Source organism: Bombus huntii, chromosome 13 (genome assembly GCF_024542735.1).
Source record: "Bombus huntii isolate Logan2020A chromosome 13, iyBomHunt1.1, whole genome shotgun sequence".
Taxonomy (NCBI): Eukaryota; Metazoa; Arthropoda; class Insecta; order Hymenoptera; family Apidae; genus Bombus; species Bombus huntii.
In genome coordinates, this window is record NC_066250.1 from 2765649 (window position 1) to 2783468 (window position 17820).

Here is a 17820-nt window from a genome sequence, read left to right on the forward strand (position 1 = left end):
AAATTCGTTCGCAAGGAATTTTTAGAATAGAACGAAACCTTAAAATAAAATCACAGAGCAACGTGATGCGAATTGATAATACTTGTTTCTGGATGGTCGCGGTATCGGTGCCCCTGAATAGAGTATTAGACCCAGTTAGGTTTCAATAAATGAAATTAATGCGGCGACAACAAAGATTCCGACAGTGTGCCCTCTGTGTCGTTTCTTCTGCACGATAGCAATTGCGTTGAGCGTGAGTTATTTCAAGTGCTACCTAATATTCGTCAGTGCGAAGATATTTGTGTCAAACAAACGCGGTGAATGACCTCGATCAGACCAGAGAAATTGTTTTCACACTGAAATGCATATCCTTAAAAGACGACCAAACAGAAGTGCAGGATCGGCGAGAGATTTCGCTCGACACGCGAAAATTTTTGAAAACGTAAAACACTATCTTCTTGCTAAAAGTTTCGTTTAAATTAAAACAAATTCATACTTGACTACTTTTCCAAACTGAACTATTTCGGAAACGATGTCACCAGTGCAACATTGTTAATCTTAATTTTTATTTAGAACCATAGAATTTTCTCAACTTCGATCGTACCACGAGCTTGAGACTCAAATTTTAGTCTATGCATCGCACAAATTTAAATCTCCCGTTGCGTGCTGTAGATAATGTTAAAGAACTGAATCTTCAGTTTGTCGTTATAACGCGAGTATAACGCGGTGTCGTGTCACGTATATTGTTTCATATATTTATTTCAATAAAAAGTTACTCGTTATTCTCGAATAACTTCATTTTATTCGTAGTTCTGCTGGAATAAAATTTTATTCGAACAATGTCCAACTTTGTATCATGGTTTATAAAGAAGATAGAACAGCATACTTGGCTAACATTACGTGAAGAACATTGATTTTCCGTGAGGTTAAGGACACCGTAAACCGCATCTTCACCACGTGACTTCAACTTCACTGACTTCATAATTTCTAAATATCATCTATTTTAAACCATTCGAGCTACGCGTTTAAACTCGTTTCCCATCTCGAACGTCGTTTATTGTTCACATTTCGCGTTAAGGATTTATACAAGAAAAATATCGCATGCGACAAAGTTCCAAGTATCAGAGACAAAAGACCTCAATGTTTTCAGCTACTTCGACCCACGGTAAATCTCGAAGGAGCGGAAAACAAGGACGAGCAGCGGGAACATTTGAAAAATGTTAAGAAGAACGAATTAATTATAAAGGTAGCCGGTAACGCTGGATGCCTGAGGGTAACGCAATTTTAACAAGCTTACCTCTCTACTCGGTAAACCCTCTATCTCGTTAGCTTTGGCGAATGCAACTTGTGACCCACATGCAAGCGACGATTAAATGCGACTAAGCCTGCCTTTACGGTGGTAAGAACATCGCTGAATGCTCCTCGGCGATTAACCTTTGATTCGGCGGAAACGCATCGTCTAATTGGTAGACCTTCGAATCTGTCGAATGACGTGGCCCAGAACGGTTAACAGAAGCAACAACGAAATCTCCGGTTCGTTGCCAGTGATCTCTTCAAATCGTCACAAACTCCACTTTCAACCTGTTGTTCCCAACGGCAGGTGTGACACGGTGAGCAAGAATCCAGCCGACCGCGGTATTCGAGTTTACACAGAACACACGGCGGACAAAAGACAGGTTCATCCTTAAACTGCTTCACCGCGACATATTGACTGTATCCAGCACCGGATATATCCAGCCAAGATATTGCCAATGTTGACAAGGATCGTTCTATTGGCGCACGACGTACGAAGTGTCACTCGGGTCATTCAGTACCATTCAGAAATTCCATGCATCTTTTATCTCGCCGCGGCATCGAGTCATTGATAATCTTTGCCTCGGCTCCGATAAACGTCTTCTTCATTTACGATTCACTGCAAAGACGGGAGATTCATGGTACCGCGTAGTGATCTCGTCAAACCGTGGGATCACCGCGATCAATCTTCGACGGAGTGATTCACCGGGCAAACTTCGCCACGTTTCCTTGTTGCCATGGATCAAAAGAAAAGAAAAGCTAAGATGTGTCACGAGGACGGCACTCTGCGTGCTCGACGTTTCTTCCGTACTGCGTCCGGGTCGAGCACCTACCTCGTCGAGTCGTCATCGAGGACTCGACGCAGGCGCCTATAGGAAAACCACCCCCTGTTACCCGCAAACTCCAACGCTTCCATCCCCTCTGACTCGGCCAGGGGGTGAACATCCGAGTGTCGAACGCTTTTACTGTATTCCACGGTGGCAACGATACACAAGCATGAGCGTCATCAAGAGGACAATCGTACAGTATCACCTGCCTTCTTAAAGTCTCTACCAAAAAGAGGAGCGAAATTTGTTTCCTGCTTGTGGGTGTTGTAATACGGGAATAAATAAGAAAATTCTATTCGCACGGTGTTCAACTCAGACTTTTCAAGGTTGTGCACGTCGCCCTAACGAACGCCGATACGTTTCGCTGGAAACTATAGTCGAAGAAGATTCAAATTGGCGAACATTCGGATCGCTGTACATTTTGTTTTTAGTGCAAGCGTACATAGATGCACGTGGATTATAATATGTATCGTAGGGATGATTTAAAGAGATTCGAAGATTGTTGGTTAGTAGCTCCGCGCTGTACAGGGGTAGAATTGTGTCTGAGTAAATTTCTATGACGATATGAGGTTGGTTGGTTAAATTGCACATGCGCCAGCGTCGGTCTCCATGGAAACGGGATGCTAGCCACCGCGTGTGAATGCGTATTGATTACTCCACTCTTGCTCCATTCCACGATCTCTTGTTACTCGTCGTGTCTTCTCCTGTCACCCCGCCGACCCTGCTCTACCTCCTCTTTCTCCACTTTCTTTTCTCTCTTCCTCCTCGTTCGTGCAACGAATCATCCCGCTCCATCCACGACCTTTCCCCCTTTTTTTTCTTCTCCAAATTAGCTCCGTAATGTCTCTGCCCGCTCTTCACTCCCTTTGCATAGACCAGAAATCTTTTCTCTGCTAGCTTTTCTATCTCGCCACGAGTAGCGGATCTCTTTCTCTAAAAGCCATCGTTTGTCTTTCGATTTTAAGTAAATCGAGCTGTATTCTGGGAAGAGGTGATACGCGCAGATCCATGACGAACCTGTACACGGAGTCACAGTAGCATTGGTAGCCTTGCAACTGGCTGAAAATCACAGTGACGTTAAGTCAAAGTTTGGAGAATTTGAGCTGTTAGAAGGAATAATGTATAGAAGTACGAAAAACAGTTGTAACATGATTATAAACGCAAATATATAAACGTAGAATACAGTATTATAAGAACTAGCAGCGAACTGACGTATACTATTCTGATTCTCTCAGCCAGACAATTATCGAATTTAAGTGTTCAAGTACTTTCGAGTATTTTTTAGTTAAATGATTGAATTATTGTGAAATTCTTCCTTATTTTCTTCGTTTTCCTTATACACAGTTCTTTTCGTTATTGTTAGAATTTTCAACGCAATTTCCTCGATTCGCCATTCTACTTTTCCCCAGAAAGCTCGTCAGTTACAATCAAAATAACAAGATTGCCCCCATATTACGCTCTTTGACCTCTCGGATCTTTTCCCTTGTAAATTAGGTGATTCTAACTGCTTTCTTTCGTCATATTTTTAAAACCCGCGTTTTCTTCTCTTCAACCTTGCAAGTGGTTCACGCACAATGGACAGACAAATTTTGCACTATGTTGTAAGGGGATACATTTACTAAGATCGACAATCACCGACACAAAAAATATCTAGGCGGAACAGATTGCTCCATTGTGCTTTGTAACGCCGATTATATTAAAAGGACGAAATTTCGATTCATCGACGATCGTACACGATAGAATATTTCATACAAGGTCCCTGCCAACAGATCGGATTCGTAACCAAGTCACCTCACTTTCTTATCTAATTTATCTAAAATTTCCTCAATGAGGATCAAGTCAATCTGTCTTTGTATTTCAGTACCAGCGAATGTATTGATGCATGACGTTGTCGAAAGTTGTGGGAAAAATCATTGAAAAGTTCCAAATAAAGAGAACGAAGAAAATTGCCAATTTGGTCTGTACGATGAAAATAAACTGACACGATGCAATTCTTTTTATGCATGGGAAAGTAAAAAGAAGACTAATGTGTACGCTTCCTGAACTTTCAAGAAAATAATGATAATATCAACCAAACTATGTACATGCAATTAAAGAGCGCATTAGCAAGAACGCAAACACGATCCAGCGCTAATGTGAAAGCGATAGATGCGAGTGTCTATCGCTTTCAAGATTTGACCTGTTGTTCCTTGTTCTATCAGAATGTGAAATTTCACTTAAAACTGTAGTAACAAATGGACGTTAATTAAACCCTTAGCGTGACGGTAAGGATATTGTTGGCTCACTCGTGACACTTATATTTTCACCGGCATGCTCGTACACATCTCTTGGTCATGCTTCGTGATTTACAGAGACGCAACTAAACACACAAATTTTTTCTATCCAAGATAATACGAATACGAAGTATAAATGAAAATAGAATGCAAATACGAAAGTTAAAGAAAAAAATTCTTATTAAAATAAGAATTTTTATCAACTATAACCAATGTATTTTTTATCGAATAATTTTCCCAATTGAAACGACGATGCAAGGAAAGCTTAGAAAGAGAGCCGCCAGTCCTGAAGGACAAACTCGCGACAATATTCCATGCGTGGCCACTATATAAAGAGGTGAAACTCGTGGAAAAGAAGCACTTTTGTTTCCCCAGTCTTTACGTTAAAACGTATCTAGAAATTTTACTATCTCGCAACGAATTGTTACCTAAGTAGATTTTTTATTAAGATGTCGCAACGACTCATTTGCGCTCTGCTAACGACTAGCGTTCTTTGCTGTGCACTCGCGGACAATAATGAATTCGCCGCGGCTCCTGAATTCGTTAAGAAACAGCTCACGAAAGATAAACTGTTGACGGACGTCGTACGCGCTAAAAATTCTTCCAAGACGCCATATCTGTATAGAGTAGTGTCTGATAACGCGCAACATGAACAAAAGAATTTGGATAAATATTCACGAACGAATATTAATCAGCGATTGAAATCTGATTCAAGAGATAAGTGAAGTACTGCAATAAAAATCTTTACATTTTTGAAACGTTCACATCACGATGAATTGAAACGTGCAAGTTTCAGTTGCTGCGGATCCAGATACGGTTCCAATTCGTCAACGCGACCTGATTCCTATCACAGTAGGATCCCTGTGGACAACGGTCGATATCAAACTAAATTTGCTGAACGTTTACCCACTGATAGGTGATTCTTTAAATTAGTATTACAATGCAGGATTGGGCACAATTAAGTAATCGAATAAAATTCGAGTTCGAATAATTATTCGAATAAAACTTTTGCTTTGTTACTTCACTTCGAATGGCATTATCTGAATGATAATGTATTGTGGAAAATGAATTATTTTCGTATCTATTTTATTTTGGTGCAGTTATGTAGTCTACTGTTCATTATTTCTGCTTTAAGCAAAAGGTACCCAATCTTGGTAAAGTATCGTGTGATTAATTTACGGTTTCTATCAAAAACATAATACATACGCAGATACGGCTGGCAAACTCACGGACCACCACCAAGTTTAAGCGGAAGACCCGGAAGTGGAAGTTACGCTGGAACTGCGTTTTACGAAGGAAGTCATACAGGAGATAGGTAAGCAGTCATTAGATTGATGCCTATGAAACGTCATTTTTTCGTTTAAATAAAATATTTGAAAAATAATTGTAGATTATCTCTTTCTTAACTTTTAATTTAATCTCATACGATTATTATTAGATTTGGTCCACGACCGAGTTATGGGAGCGAAGGTTCACGCAAACCTGGTAGTTATGATTCCGGCGGAGGATATGGTTATGCTGGCAGTGGTTTCGGAGGATATAGCTTTAATCGACCAACTGGTTACGGAGGTGATTATGGAATTTCAGGGACCTTCGCTAATGGCGATGAATTCGGATCTGTGGAGCCAAATCGTCCAGATGGACATCCTCCTCCCCATCCGAATATTAACGCGCAGAAGGTAATGGTTGAATTTTAGAGACGAATCGAGATCTGATTTTAAAGAGGCCTGCACACGTTCAACAGTGCTGACGATAAAATTGTTGATACAGTTTGACAATAGTGTCGTCAATCCGCTTCAATTCTTTCAAGACCGCATTTTCACCATACTTTTTAGCGGATTATTGATTGCTATTATTTGCATTAGGCCGTCGCTTTAAAGGCATTGGCAGGTGTTGCGTTAATTGGTGCAGCCGCCGCTTTAGCAACGAATCCTGTTCTTCTTCCGCTCGGAGTTGTATCAGGCAGAAAGAAACGATCGAGTTTGTCCATCAAAGACAGAAATGATTATATGAATTACATTTTAACAAACTTGAAAAGTAACGTTACCAAGGTTGTTTAGTCGTATTTGAACGATATTCTGTCCAACTATTGAGAAAGAGTGTACCTATTGGTTCTGAAGAACCAATTCGTAGCAAATCGATATAAATAGACTGCAGATGTTAGTATACATGTATATTTTCATAGAATGTGAGTAGAAAAATGAAACCTTGATGGAAGTTTGTTAAATCATGCTTTTTTACTTTTACTACCATTCTCCATAGTTAGACAGTATTTCTATTGTAATTTCTCATTCATTAATTCTAATTACGCGTTCCATTTTAATATATCATACTATGTTATCGTTAAGTAGAATGATGAAGATGGAAACAAAGTATCTCTCTCGCCGACGTGTGTAGCTAGAGTTACGTGCGAGATTCAAAAGAATTACTGGATCAATCGTAAGAAGGACGCTAACTTTTTCAAAGAAATATCAGCATTGGAACATCGTCTTAAGAATTTGTATATATATTTCTGTTTTTTGTTGTTACAGTAAGCTATAGAAAAAATTCCGTAAGTTTTAATATTATTACAGGCTTCTAGACAATGTACACGACGATGAACTTGTGAATATGCGCATTAGAAGATTAGTAAGAGCGGCAACCATTGTTGCCGTGAATGGAGACAATTGCAACGCATTTACTTGTACTCTTGTACAAATTAAAACAAGCAAGAATCTATCTGTTCTTAAACTATAGAATTTGTCAAAGAATTGTAACTGGATATTCTTCTAAATATAAAAACCGACAAAAAAATAAAGGCGTAAAATTTTGCGCTGATACGAAACACTATCATTATTATACTCATTTCTCATGGAAACGGAGAAACCATATGAAAATACAGGAATAAAACTAATATAACACAAAATATACATACGTATGCATGTTTGATAACTTAGAAAATAAAAACGAAACAATACCTCAACTTCTTGACGGCCCGCAGGCAACTGTGACTAAATTCTACGAATGGAATCACGTAACACGTGTTGTGTATAATAGTGGGGTGCCATTCATGCGCGTAGTTATCCCCGCCAAATACGATTGACAATACTCTATTATATAATTTCCATAGCTAATAAGTTATTGTTTGAGGGCACACATAATATTACATAATTTCTTGAATCTCTTAAATAACGTTATTTTCTTAAATAACAGTATTCTAATCCCGTTAGTAATTTACTGTTATACCTAGAAATATCGGCCTCAGTAAAAGGCGGGTTTCTATATAAGCATTGCAATGAATTGACGATTCGTACATATGTATTTACCCAGTGTATATACATTTGCTCTTCTATCAAATCGTTAGTTTTAGCAATAAAGGTTTCACACGTGGCTTTAAGATTGAAGAAGACAGAATATAACTGACGTGTCCTTAATGAGAAACAACGTGGCATTTACGAGTTGCTGCGAACTTTTGTATATGACTCTCAGCTGAACAATTTTGATAAAAACGAAACAATTTGAGTTCATTACTATTCGGCTGCTGTTGCTCGTAATATAAATGTAAAATACTTGGGAATACTTATTTTTTACTAGAACCTCGTCTGTCAATTTCTCGTACAAGTGTAATATCGTTTTATATATGTAAAGTTAAGGTTATATCGGCAATGACTACGTCAATAGTGATACAACTGTCATAAGATAAATAATTCATTTTGTTATTGTGTGAGTGACTCTCTCGTTCAGAAATGTTTGTATGTCATTTGATCGGAGGATCTACGTTGGAGCATTTTGGAACAATATATCGATAATTATCGCATAATCCATGGGATGCTTGATAACGTTGTTAAAAGTAAGCGTTAAAAATTAAAGAGTCGACGCTCGCATAAAAAAATCATCGATTACCGCGGAGATTAAAAAAGTAAGGTGCATGAGATTGTTGTTGATCTCTCATATCGTTCTTCATGGGTACTAGAAGGAAAATGAATAAGGATGACAACGTGGAAGATGGGATCCACGAGTCGAAGCATGTCCACGAACGTTCGGATGTACGAGGTGACGAAAAGAATATAGCTATTCTTTTATTTTTATATCTGTTACAAGGAATACCATTGGGGTTATGTGGTTCTATACCCATGTTACTTCAGAACAGAGATGTGTCATATCGTCAGCAGGTAACTTCCTAGATTTATATTGGAATTGCTTCAAATAATATACAAATGTTGTTGTACCTTCAGGCTGAATTTAGTTTTGTGCAATGGCCCTTTTCTTTGAAACTGTTTTGGGCACCTATAGTAGACTCCGTGTTTTCACAAAGATTTGGAAGAAGGAAAACGTGGCTAATTCCAACTCAATATTTAATGGGATTTTTCATGCTGCTATTATCCAGCCATGTAAATCAATGGTTGGGTAGTAAAACAATAAAACCAAACATAGAAATGTTGACTGTAATATTTTTTGTACTAAATGTTTTGGCTGCAACTCAAGATATTGTAGTAGATGGATGGGCACTGACCATGTTAAAAAGGTATAGATATAATTTATAATTGTAAGACTAAATGAGTTAATAGTAGCTTCAATAAGTCTATATTTCTGTTTTATATATTTAGATGTAACGTGGGATATGCATCAACTTGCAACAGTGTAGGACAAACTGCTGGATATTTTATTGGTTATGTACTTTTTATGGCATTAGAATCCCCTGAATTTTGTAACAGTTATTTAAGATCTACACCTTCCAACGAAGGCATTTTGACTCTGCCTGGTAAAGTAATTTGAGCATTAATATTTAAAAAGTTGACATAGGCACAATTGTGATTTACTATTCACTTTTATAGATTTTCTTTATTTCTGGGGATGGATATTTATAATTATTACCACTTTACTTGCCTTGTTTAAACATGAAGATTCAGAGAAAATGCACAAAGACGAAGAATTGAATACAGATATCAAACATGCATACAAATTACTTTGGAATATCGTCAAATTACCATCTATAAAAACAATCATTATATTTTTGTTAACTGCTAAGGTCAGTAAATATAATAAAATTCACATTTATATTAGTAATAATAATTTAATTCTGCATCAATTGCAGATAGGGTTTTCTGCTTGTGATGCTGTAACAGGTTTGAAGCTAGTAGAAGCTGGTATACCAAAAGAAAAGTTTGCTCTTATGGCTGTGCCTATGATTCCATTACAAATACTGTTACCATTAGCAATATCAAAGTATACAGTAGGTCCAAGGCCCATGGATGTATACATAATGGCAATGCCTTATAGGTGATTAGAAGACAAATGTATAAAATAGAATATTCCAAATAGGCATATAATAAATATTTGTAATTGATTCTCTAGACTGGCTTTTGGATTAGTAGCAGCAGTTTTGGTATATGTGACACCATATATCGTAACAGGGGGACATGTTCCAGCTTATTACTTCATAGTTTTAATTGCTCTATATTTGATACACCAGGTGAGATATCGACACGACACAAACCATAATTCGATTAATGATGGTAAGCGATTACAAAAACATATATATCATCTTCGCTTGTCACAGGTTTTCACGAGTAGTATGTTCGTGGCATCGATGGCATTTTTTGCAAAGATTAGCGATCCAGCTGTTGGTGGTACTTACATGACATTACTAAATACATTAAGTAATCTCGGAGCTAATTGGCCAGCAACGGCAGCTCTTTGGTTCGTTGATCCTTTAACGTATCGACAATGCAGCACCGATCCCTCAAATGACTGTAGCACAATTTCGGAAAGGGAGGTTGGTGTCTGTTGTTTCGGCTTATAGATAATTGTTTAAAAGGTGCTTTTAAAAACAAAATTTTTTCGTTTTCAGCTCTGCATGGACACGCATAATGGTGCTTGTAATATGCAATTTGATGGATATTACATAGAGAGTATCTTGTGCTTAATTATAGGATTTGCTTGGCTCAGATGGGGTCGACGGAAAATAGATCTGTTACAAACAAGACCGATGTCTGCTTGGAAAATTATTCTTTCGAAGCAGAACAGATAACAGTATTGAATTTGTGTTGCAGTTTGCTAATACGGTACCTGCAATTATTACGAAATTGTTAGAAGTGTGCGAAAATTCGAACATATCGGAAACCCGATGCTCGGGACGAGTCGAGAAGAGTCGCATTCCAAAAGTATCCGTAATTCGAGACTGTCGGGATTCCTGAAAATTTCGAGATTCTTGAAAAAATCAGGATTTTCGAGAATTATAAAATTATATAGTAAATTATAATATTCTATAATAAAATTTTATATTTATGATATATTTCGTTATTATTTTTACTTCGTATTCTACTCTATATAATTTTTAAATTTTGGAGAATTTCGAAATTCTCAGGTATTCTGACAGTACCGAATTATGAGATACTTTCGGGAACCCAACCCGATTCGATATTTTTGGGTTCTCGTACATCTCTAGAAATTGTACAAAGTAAATACGCGTGTGTTGATCGCGTATCGGTTGCGTGCTCGGGTGATTTTTTACACGTCCACCAAGTGTTCCAATTTGATCAACGCAACATGAACTGAATTGTTTTCTAGTTTCACAATATTTTTTGTTTCGTGTTCTTATTTGTTTAATTTTTTTTAATGTAACAAATAATAAGCGGTATTTGTCGAAGATTTGATACCTAATTTTATATGAATAATTTTTATAACATTATTTCATATATTAGCACAATAACAACATCGAACAAGTACTGCATTCATTGTACAATTATTTAAATAGAGCACTGATGATTTTGGTTGTAGCATGTCGTTTATACCTAGTGATATGCCAAAAAAATAAAACTGTGTCTTTTTCTATTTATGTCTTCATCCTTCCATGAAGATTGGTGATTTTAATTACGATGTAATGTTGCAATATATTGCATTGTTTTACTACATATCTGTACTTTCGATTGGGTTTGGATAACTTAACGATAAAATTTGCGACCGTTCGCGAACGGGTGTTGTAATTTATTATGTGCGAATACATAATGTTAATAAAAGTTTTCCATACAAAGTATTCTACCTTTACTCTGCTTTTACCATATCCATATTTTTTTAATTCATCGCGTAGAATTTAATGTGATAGTGCAAATAGGGATGATAGAAAAAGAGTTATCTTTCTGCGGCTTGATAGCCATTTTTTTATTTTATATGCTATCACATCGTGAAAGGAACTGAAGAGATAAAACGGTATTCGTAGTATGCATTTAAGTACTATCTAGCATTTGCACGTAAATATTTTTTAAAAGCAGATATTTACGGGACAGGATCGGTGGTCGGTGAAAGGTGGTTCACTTAATCGCTTATCCACAACATCCAGGTCGTAAATCGGTTCGATGGTCTTCCTTGATATTTGTTGCTCTTTTCTTGAGATGCGCCGATTCCGAGTGTATCGACTCGTGATTCGCAACCGTTGGCACAGTTAACGAGGATGTGTATGTTGTAGTAGGCAATTCAAGAACGTGCTCGTCTCCCTGCGATTTATATCGTTGCGTTAATTTTAATTTGTACCGTTAAAAAGAGGTTCGTTAACGGTATGTAAAAATAGATCTTTCCGATTGTAATTTTCTCTGGGAAAATTATACAAGAAACATAGCAAGATATTTACGGTTTTAGTCGATTCAGTATCCATAATGGTGCCGGGATGAGACTCAACGAACAACGATAAATGTTGAACTTCATTTTCGATACTCCGTACACAAACGAAGTTAACGAACGTGGCGATCAGAATCAACTTGATAAACATGTTGCACGTTTCTACTTTGACTTCAAAATTCCTTCTAAAGCTTTCAAGTGTAAGGTTCACCTTTTTATATAGGTTAATACTTCCATGTTTGCTCGTAAATCTCTGCCAGGCTGCATTATTAATGGCTCATGGAGGTTTAATCAAACGTCGATACATCAAATTTGAAGTACTTTAAAATCACCTGTTTCTAGGAAATGTTGTCAAAGATATCGCTCGAAGAATAAACACATGGTTCATTTTGTGTTCGTGTACCTTGAAACGATACGCTGGTGGTGTAAAATGAAGTTTAAAGAATTAATTGCCATTGGAGAAAATCTGACTTTTCCATGACAAATATTTTATATTAGAAGACAAATATAGTACATAACATTGACAATAATTTTTGGTACCATTCTTATGCACGGTTACACGAGCTTGATAACCACGTATAGTGCAGTATGGTTGCACGGCTAACTAGATTTTAATTCCACATATATTTTCACAATCTTTTCCTCGTGGCTGTTGTTTTTGTGTGTGTTCACGCAATCACCGATAATCAATTTGCTGTACAGTATGCGTCGATAATTGCGCGTACATCGTAGTTTGCGATACAATATTGGGCGTTTGTCTCGCAGAAAATTTCTATGTAACGTTTTAATTGAATATTCTCTTCGTTATATGTATACTCTCTACTTTAAAGGTGAATCGTTTTCGAAAATCTTCACAGATATTCAAGGCAGAAAGAAATGTTTCAAATATCATGTAAAAGTTTGCTGCATCATAATATTCTAAGGATGAATCCTACTACATATTTACTTTCTTGTATAATAACTTGGCTTAGATAACTTGGCTTATTTGAAACATTTCTAAGCGTCTGCAAATACTTGCATTCCTTGCAAGTTGCTCGCGTAATCCTGAAGCGATGTATTCTTCGTAAATAAACGTTCACCTTAAATCTTATTTAAGACGTGATATTATGGTATTTGCTAGGATATTTTTCATCTATATAACATCTACGTCACTTTGACGGTAGTAATCTTTAAGATATCAATAGTATATACTTTCTTATGTAACATCGATTATATTATCTGCTATGGTAGTCGATCCTTGCTGGATCTGCTGAGCGGAGGACTGTCAAAATAACATACGCCATTAGTTATTTAAATTATACGGGGAAGAAATAATTCGAGATACCGTATTAATCGACGTTTGTTTTACGTCAAACATGCATTAAATACTTTTGAACGTAAGAGGTCGTGAATAAATTGGTGGACTAGGAACGGTCAACCCTAGAAACGTTTTATACTATGGAACAAGTGGAACAAGTAGAACACATCGATTTTTAATGAAGACAAATTATAAATGAAGACTACAAAGAGAAAAGGGCATGATAAATAGTCATATTTTCTATTTCCTCAGGGGAGCAGTTTCAAAATTCAATAGAGCAATCCACGAGCTTAGCAAATCCGTGTACAGATAATCTTAAAATTAATGCCCGCCATATAATAGCTGAATCTATTGTCATGCTTTTTTAGATTCGTATATCTTACTGTATAATTAGTCTATCCGTTCCCAAGGCACCATGTTTCGATCCTTGCAGCAGAACATTCAAATTTGCTCAAATAGACAATTGTTCTGCATGCCTTTCCAAAATCTGGTCTCCAAAAATACATTCTCCCTCTCTCTGCACATCTTAACTTTTTTTTTGTTTTCTTTTTTTTTTTTTTTTTTTGATTGCAACATCAAATTTATAAATGTTCCGAATATCTTATTATTCTTCTGGACCAGACGATGGGTTTCTAGAAATCAAATTTGTACTAAGAATATGATACCTTCTCTTCTCTTAGAGTCGACTGAATTTTACTATTGTACTATATCGTTAGATACACTTTGTTTTTTTGTGCATCCGTATAAATACGCAACTAAACGTTTTAATGTACAATCAGCATACGATGAAATTTTGTATGCGCAACGAGAATTAATATATATCTGTAAAATATAAAAGGACTGTATATACCATAAAATTGTGCGCGATAAAATATAATTAAATATAATAAAATATAAGGATTGAAATACTTTCAACTAAATTGCGATATACAAATAAGGTACGACATAATCGATCGACGAAATTAATCGAGATAAATTACTAAAAAAGCACAGTCTTGCCTACATTGAAATCCTTCCAGCATCCAGTTGCTTAATTCTTAAAGACAAAGTGACTTGAAAGGGATACAATTCGGCTTAGCGTTTTACATAACATCGGTATGTACAAAGATCCCTCAGACACTCTAATCTCTAATTCAAATTGAGGTATATGTAAGAAAACAATGGTCAGATTCTGTAACATTTTTCCAATTCCCTAAGTATTATAATTTACTTACATTCAGCGTTGATTGGCATAATTTTTACACAGTTCTGGCTCTCTAAAAACTCTATGCTTCTAATGTACGAAATCTTCCTCGTTTAAGATCGGAACTTTATCGCTTTTCTGATTAACCCGTAACGTCGCTCCCCATTTCGCACCCCGACCAGCTTCCGAAGTCGCCATTAAGATCGAGTACGAATTTGGACCCGCTGCTTCTTTACTGTAGTGAATCCCATACAGGAAGTATATTAACATTCCTGCAACAAAGGTATAACGAGCGTGCGATATTATTGTGAAACAGTAATATTCACGATACTATTGACTTGTATGCAACTTTGACATATCAACCTACCGACTATCATCCACACAAGAAATCGTAGCCACGTTAAAAGCGACAAGTGAAACATTAGTCCAACGTTGAATAAGATACTCAGAGCTGGTACTATAGGTACCATAGGTACGCGGAATTTACCAGTAGGTGGACTTTGTTGGTGCGCAGAGATAACGATAAGACCTACGATTATGCTCGATTAGTTAGAAAACAAATGCGTGGCGTGGAGTGAAAATTTTGAAACTTACTGCCAATCAATAATGTAACAACGTTTGTCAGAACGAAGTAGTCCCACCAGTCGGGTGCAAAATACGTTTGAGATATCAGTATTAACAGATAACACAAAGAAATGCAACCTGCCGTATAAATCATTACGGAACCAGTGACCGCATCTCCAGGCTTGCAGTTACCCAGGAAATTCACCAGCCAAACGTAACGTGACGTAAGTTTGCCAGTGCCCTCGCTCAGATCTAAGAGCTATAACGAACGTAAAAATTATAAAGAAAAGGATAGATAGGAAGACTAGATTTTCTTTGTATTCTTTTAGTCCGTAAGAACATAAATTTGCACAGTCTAGTTGGAACAGTTATAAATGCTCGGTTCTTTCTCTCTTCTTTCTTTACCTCGGATTCGGCGGACGTGACGCTGTTACAATCGCTGTTGGAATCCGCACCCTCGGTAGGAGGCGACGTCAAACTGCTCGGTGTACCAGCGTTCGATGGCAGCGGCGTAACTTTCTCAGGGCGATATCTCAAGATAATTACGCTCGCTGAAACGATGGTATAGGCCAAGAAAGTACCGATAGACATAAATTCAACTAGATGTTGAAGGTCGAAGAGCAAGGCGATTAAGGCACTGACAGAGCCGCTGATAGCCAAGTTGAGTACCGGAACTTGAGTACGCTCGCTAACGTGGCCCAGAAAGCCAAAGAGTAGACCATCGTTCGCCATGGCGTACATTGTCCGTGGCAATGAAAACAGGGATCCGAAGAGAGTCGTCGTCATTCCGCACAAAGCCCCAACACTGTTGCGCGTGAAAATAGTACACGGAGAAATTATTCGAACAAAGGTGTTTCTTGCTTCGAATTTTAGGTAAGAATCGTTCGACGATTTTCTCACCTTATCGCGTATTTCGCCCATGGTATTCCTCTCGATGAGAAAGCCTCGGGAAGCGCTGCTGTTGGATTGATGTTCCAATACGGCACGACTAAAGTTAAAGCGGCGCCTACCATCACGTACCCGATGGTTACGATTGCCATGGAAAATAGCGTTGCTCGTGGTATACTGTACCCAGGATCGCGCGCTTCTTCCCCAGAGGTAGCTATAGAATCGAAGCCAACGAAAGCGTAGAAACACGTTGCGGCACCTGTTCGTGTATAGGAAACGTATTAGAATAGAAGAATAGAATTTATTGGAAATGAACATGTATGAAGGAAAGTTGTCCAGTACAGAGCAAAGATAAATATTAACGTTGAATGATATTAGTTGCTTCCTATTTTTATCAAGTTTCATTTATACTACAAATAATTGTTTAAATATTTAAATTTTACCAATCCATATTATAGTAAAGAAGATATAGAATGGATAGTACTATACGATTTTCCCTCCATGTATAGGTCCAAAAATACCTGCTAATACACCGCTGAATCCGTACGGCAAGAATCCTCCATTCTCACAGCTCCAATTAGAAAGTTTCGCATAATATATCCCCAGACCGATTACCAACCCCATCACGCCTAAATTTACGATAGTGAGCAAAGAATTAACCGTTGCCGAACATTTAACGCCCAATGCTAACAACATCGCGTAAGCTAGGCATAGTCCAGCGGCTAAAAAATCTGGTATAGTTCCAAGTGGCTCCCCCATTGTGTACCCGTGCATTATTCGGCGGGTGTAATTGCTGATTGCTCCTCCTGCCAGAGAATCAACGTATCCGCTCCATGCCCTGGCCACGGACGCCGCACCTATTCCCGAGCATAAAAATTCCGTGAAATTTATGAGACAGAATAGACCGTAATCGAGAACAAATAACTTTACCGATCATATGCTCTAATATGATGTTCCATCCAATTACGAAAGCCCAGAATTCGCCGACGGAGATGTAGGTGTAAACGTACGCGCTGCCAGCTTTTGGAATTCTTGCACCGAATTCAGCGTAACATAACGCAGCTAACAAAGAAGCTATACCAGCGAGCAGAAAGCTGAGGATTACGCCTGGACCGGCTGTGTCATGAGCCACCGTTCCTGTCAAAACGTAGATACCAGCGCCAACCATATGACCAACACCTGAAAAATAAATTCACGTATTTACATACGTAAACATGAACACAAAGAGGCCATAAAGTTGCGCGAGAATTGTTCATTCTGACAATAACAGGCATAAACGTCTCGTCGGGTTGCAACGTTATATCGCGCGTATGCAATTAACATTTTTCCGGTTTTGAAACTACTTTATCGCCCACGAGTACGTGATATCGCGCGAGGTGGTCGTGCATGTTCTTACGATTAAAATAGCGGAAAAAGCATACTTACCAAGCAACGTAATATCGAACGTGGAAAGACATCTTTTCATTGGAGTTTCAAGTAAATCACCTTGGAGCTTTTTCGTGCGATTCATTTTGGAACACAGGCCGGACATAACGTGCCCGAGGATCATTCGGCGAACCGATGGCATTCTGATTTCTTTTAAACAGATTCCTATTACAACATCATACTGTATCTGTATATGTATCATACTGATAAGAAGTACTTGAAAGCAAATGTTTGTTTAACAAACGCATTGCCATTCCGCTAAACCATAGACTTCATAAATGGTTTCTGTACTTACGTGGAATTGACTATGTTCGTATGCGGAATTTTTCGATGCTTGACTCGTTGTGACAGAATCTCAACTGCGACGAACACGATCTCACGACGGACGCTGAAATCTACGGAGAAGTCGCATGGCGCCTCCGTTAACACGCAGGCTCGGATATTCGATCGATTCAGCTGTGATAGAACTATTTATGTCACTCAGCCGTCAGAGTATGA

The 17820-nt window shown here is 37.8% G+C and overlaps 4 protein-coding genes across 17 annotated transcripts in view; 2 read left to right on the plus strand and 2 right to left on the minus strand.

The window, feature by feature from the left end:
* Positions 1-7401, minus strand: part of LOC126872408 (host cell factor 2-like) — a 26264-nt gene extending 18863 nt beyond the window's left edge. Inside the window, exon 1 of one of the 5 annotated variants that reach the window (XM_050632334.1) lies at positions 7330-7401. Coding sequence is in view for 2 of the 5 variants with exons in the window: in XM_050632330.1 (XP_050488287.1) it covers positions 7287-7294 (8 nt within the window). In the remaining 3 variants the exon portion in view is untranslated. The other 4 variants (XM_050632330.1, XM_050632335.1, XM_050632331.1 and 1 more) reach the window with 4 other exon arrangements.
* LOC126872412 (uncharacterized) lies at positions 2204-7189 on the plus strand. 5 transcript variants are annotated; one of them, XM_050632343.1, is made up of 8 exons: positions 2204-2292; positions 3961-5093; positions 5163-5288; positions 5583-5687; positions 5811-6051; positions 6238-6423; positions 6724-6872; positions 6946-7189. In XM_050632343.1, the coding sequence occupies exons 2-8, from the start codon at positions 4822-4824 to the stop codon at positions 7106-7108; spliced, it is 1242 nt and encodes a 413-aa protein (XP_050488300.1). In that variant the 5' UTR covers positions 2204-2292; positions 3961-4821; the 3' UTR covers positions 7109-7189. The 5 variants fall into 5 exon arrangements, with proteins under 5 accessions (XP_050488300.1, XP_050488299.1, XP_050488298.1 ...); XM_050632342.1 differs by having other exon boundaries at positions 2277-3885; XM_050632341.1 differs by having other exon boundaries at positions 2277-2604.
* A 265-nt stretch (positions 7402-7666) lies between the features above and the next one.
* On the plus strand, positions 7667-11185 carry LOC126872411 (acetyl-coenzyme A transporter 1). The gene is made up of 8 exons (XM_050632339.1): positions 7667-8523; positions 8587-8876; positions 8959-9113; positions 9187-9380; positions 9447-9631; positions 9707-9824; positions 9912-10127; positions 10203-11185. Exons 1-8 carry the CDS (start codon positions 8314-8316, stop codon positions 10380-10382), a joined length of 1548 nt encoding a protein of 515 aa, XP_050488296.1. The 5' UTR covers positions 7667-8313; the 3' UTR covers positions 10383-11185.
* A 1251-nt stretch (positions 11186-12436) lies between these two features.
* On the minus strand, positions 12437-17787 carry LOC126872409 (cationic amino acid transporter 4). Of its 6 annotated transcripts, XR_007691976.1 has the most exons (11): positions 17618-17787; positions 17323-17487; positions 16828-17076; positions 16419-16754; positions 15910-16156; positions 15415-15814; positions 15040-15268; positions 14813-14974; positions 14477-14717; positions 14266-14390; positions 12437-14084 (listed from the first exon to the last, which is right to left on the minus strand). XR_007691976.1 is itself a non-coding variant. In XM_050632336.1 (9 exons), exons 2-9 carry the CDS (start codon positions 17462-17464, stop codon positions 14536-14538), a joined length of 1947 nt encoding a protein of 648 aa, XP_050488293.1. In that variant the 5' UTR covers positions 17465-17487; positions 17618-17787; the 3' UTR covers positions 12437-14535. The 6 variants fall into 6 exon arrangements, 2 of the variants coding, with proteins under 2 accessions (XP_050488293.1, XP_050488294.1); XR_007691977.1 differs by lacking the exon at positions 14266-14390; XR_007691974.1 differs by having other exon boundaries at positions 12437-14390.
* Between the last annotated feature and the right edge of the window lie 33 nt (positions 17788-17820).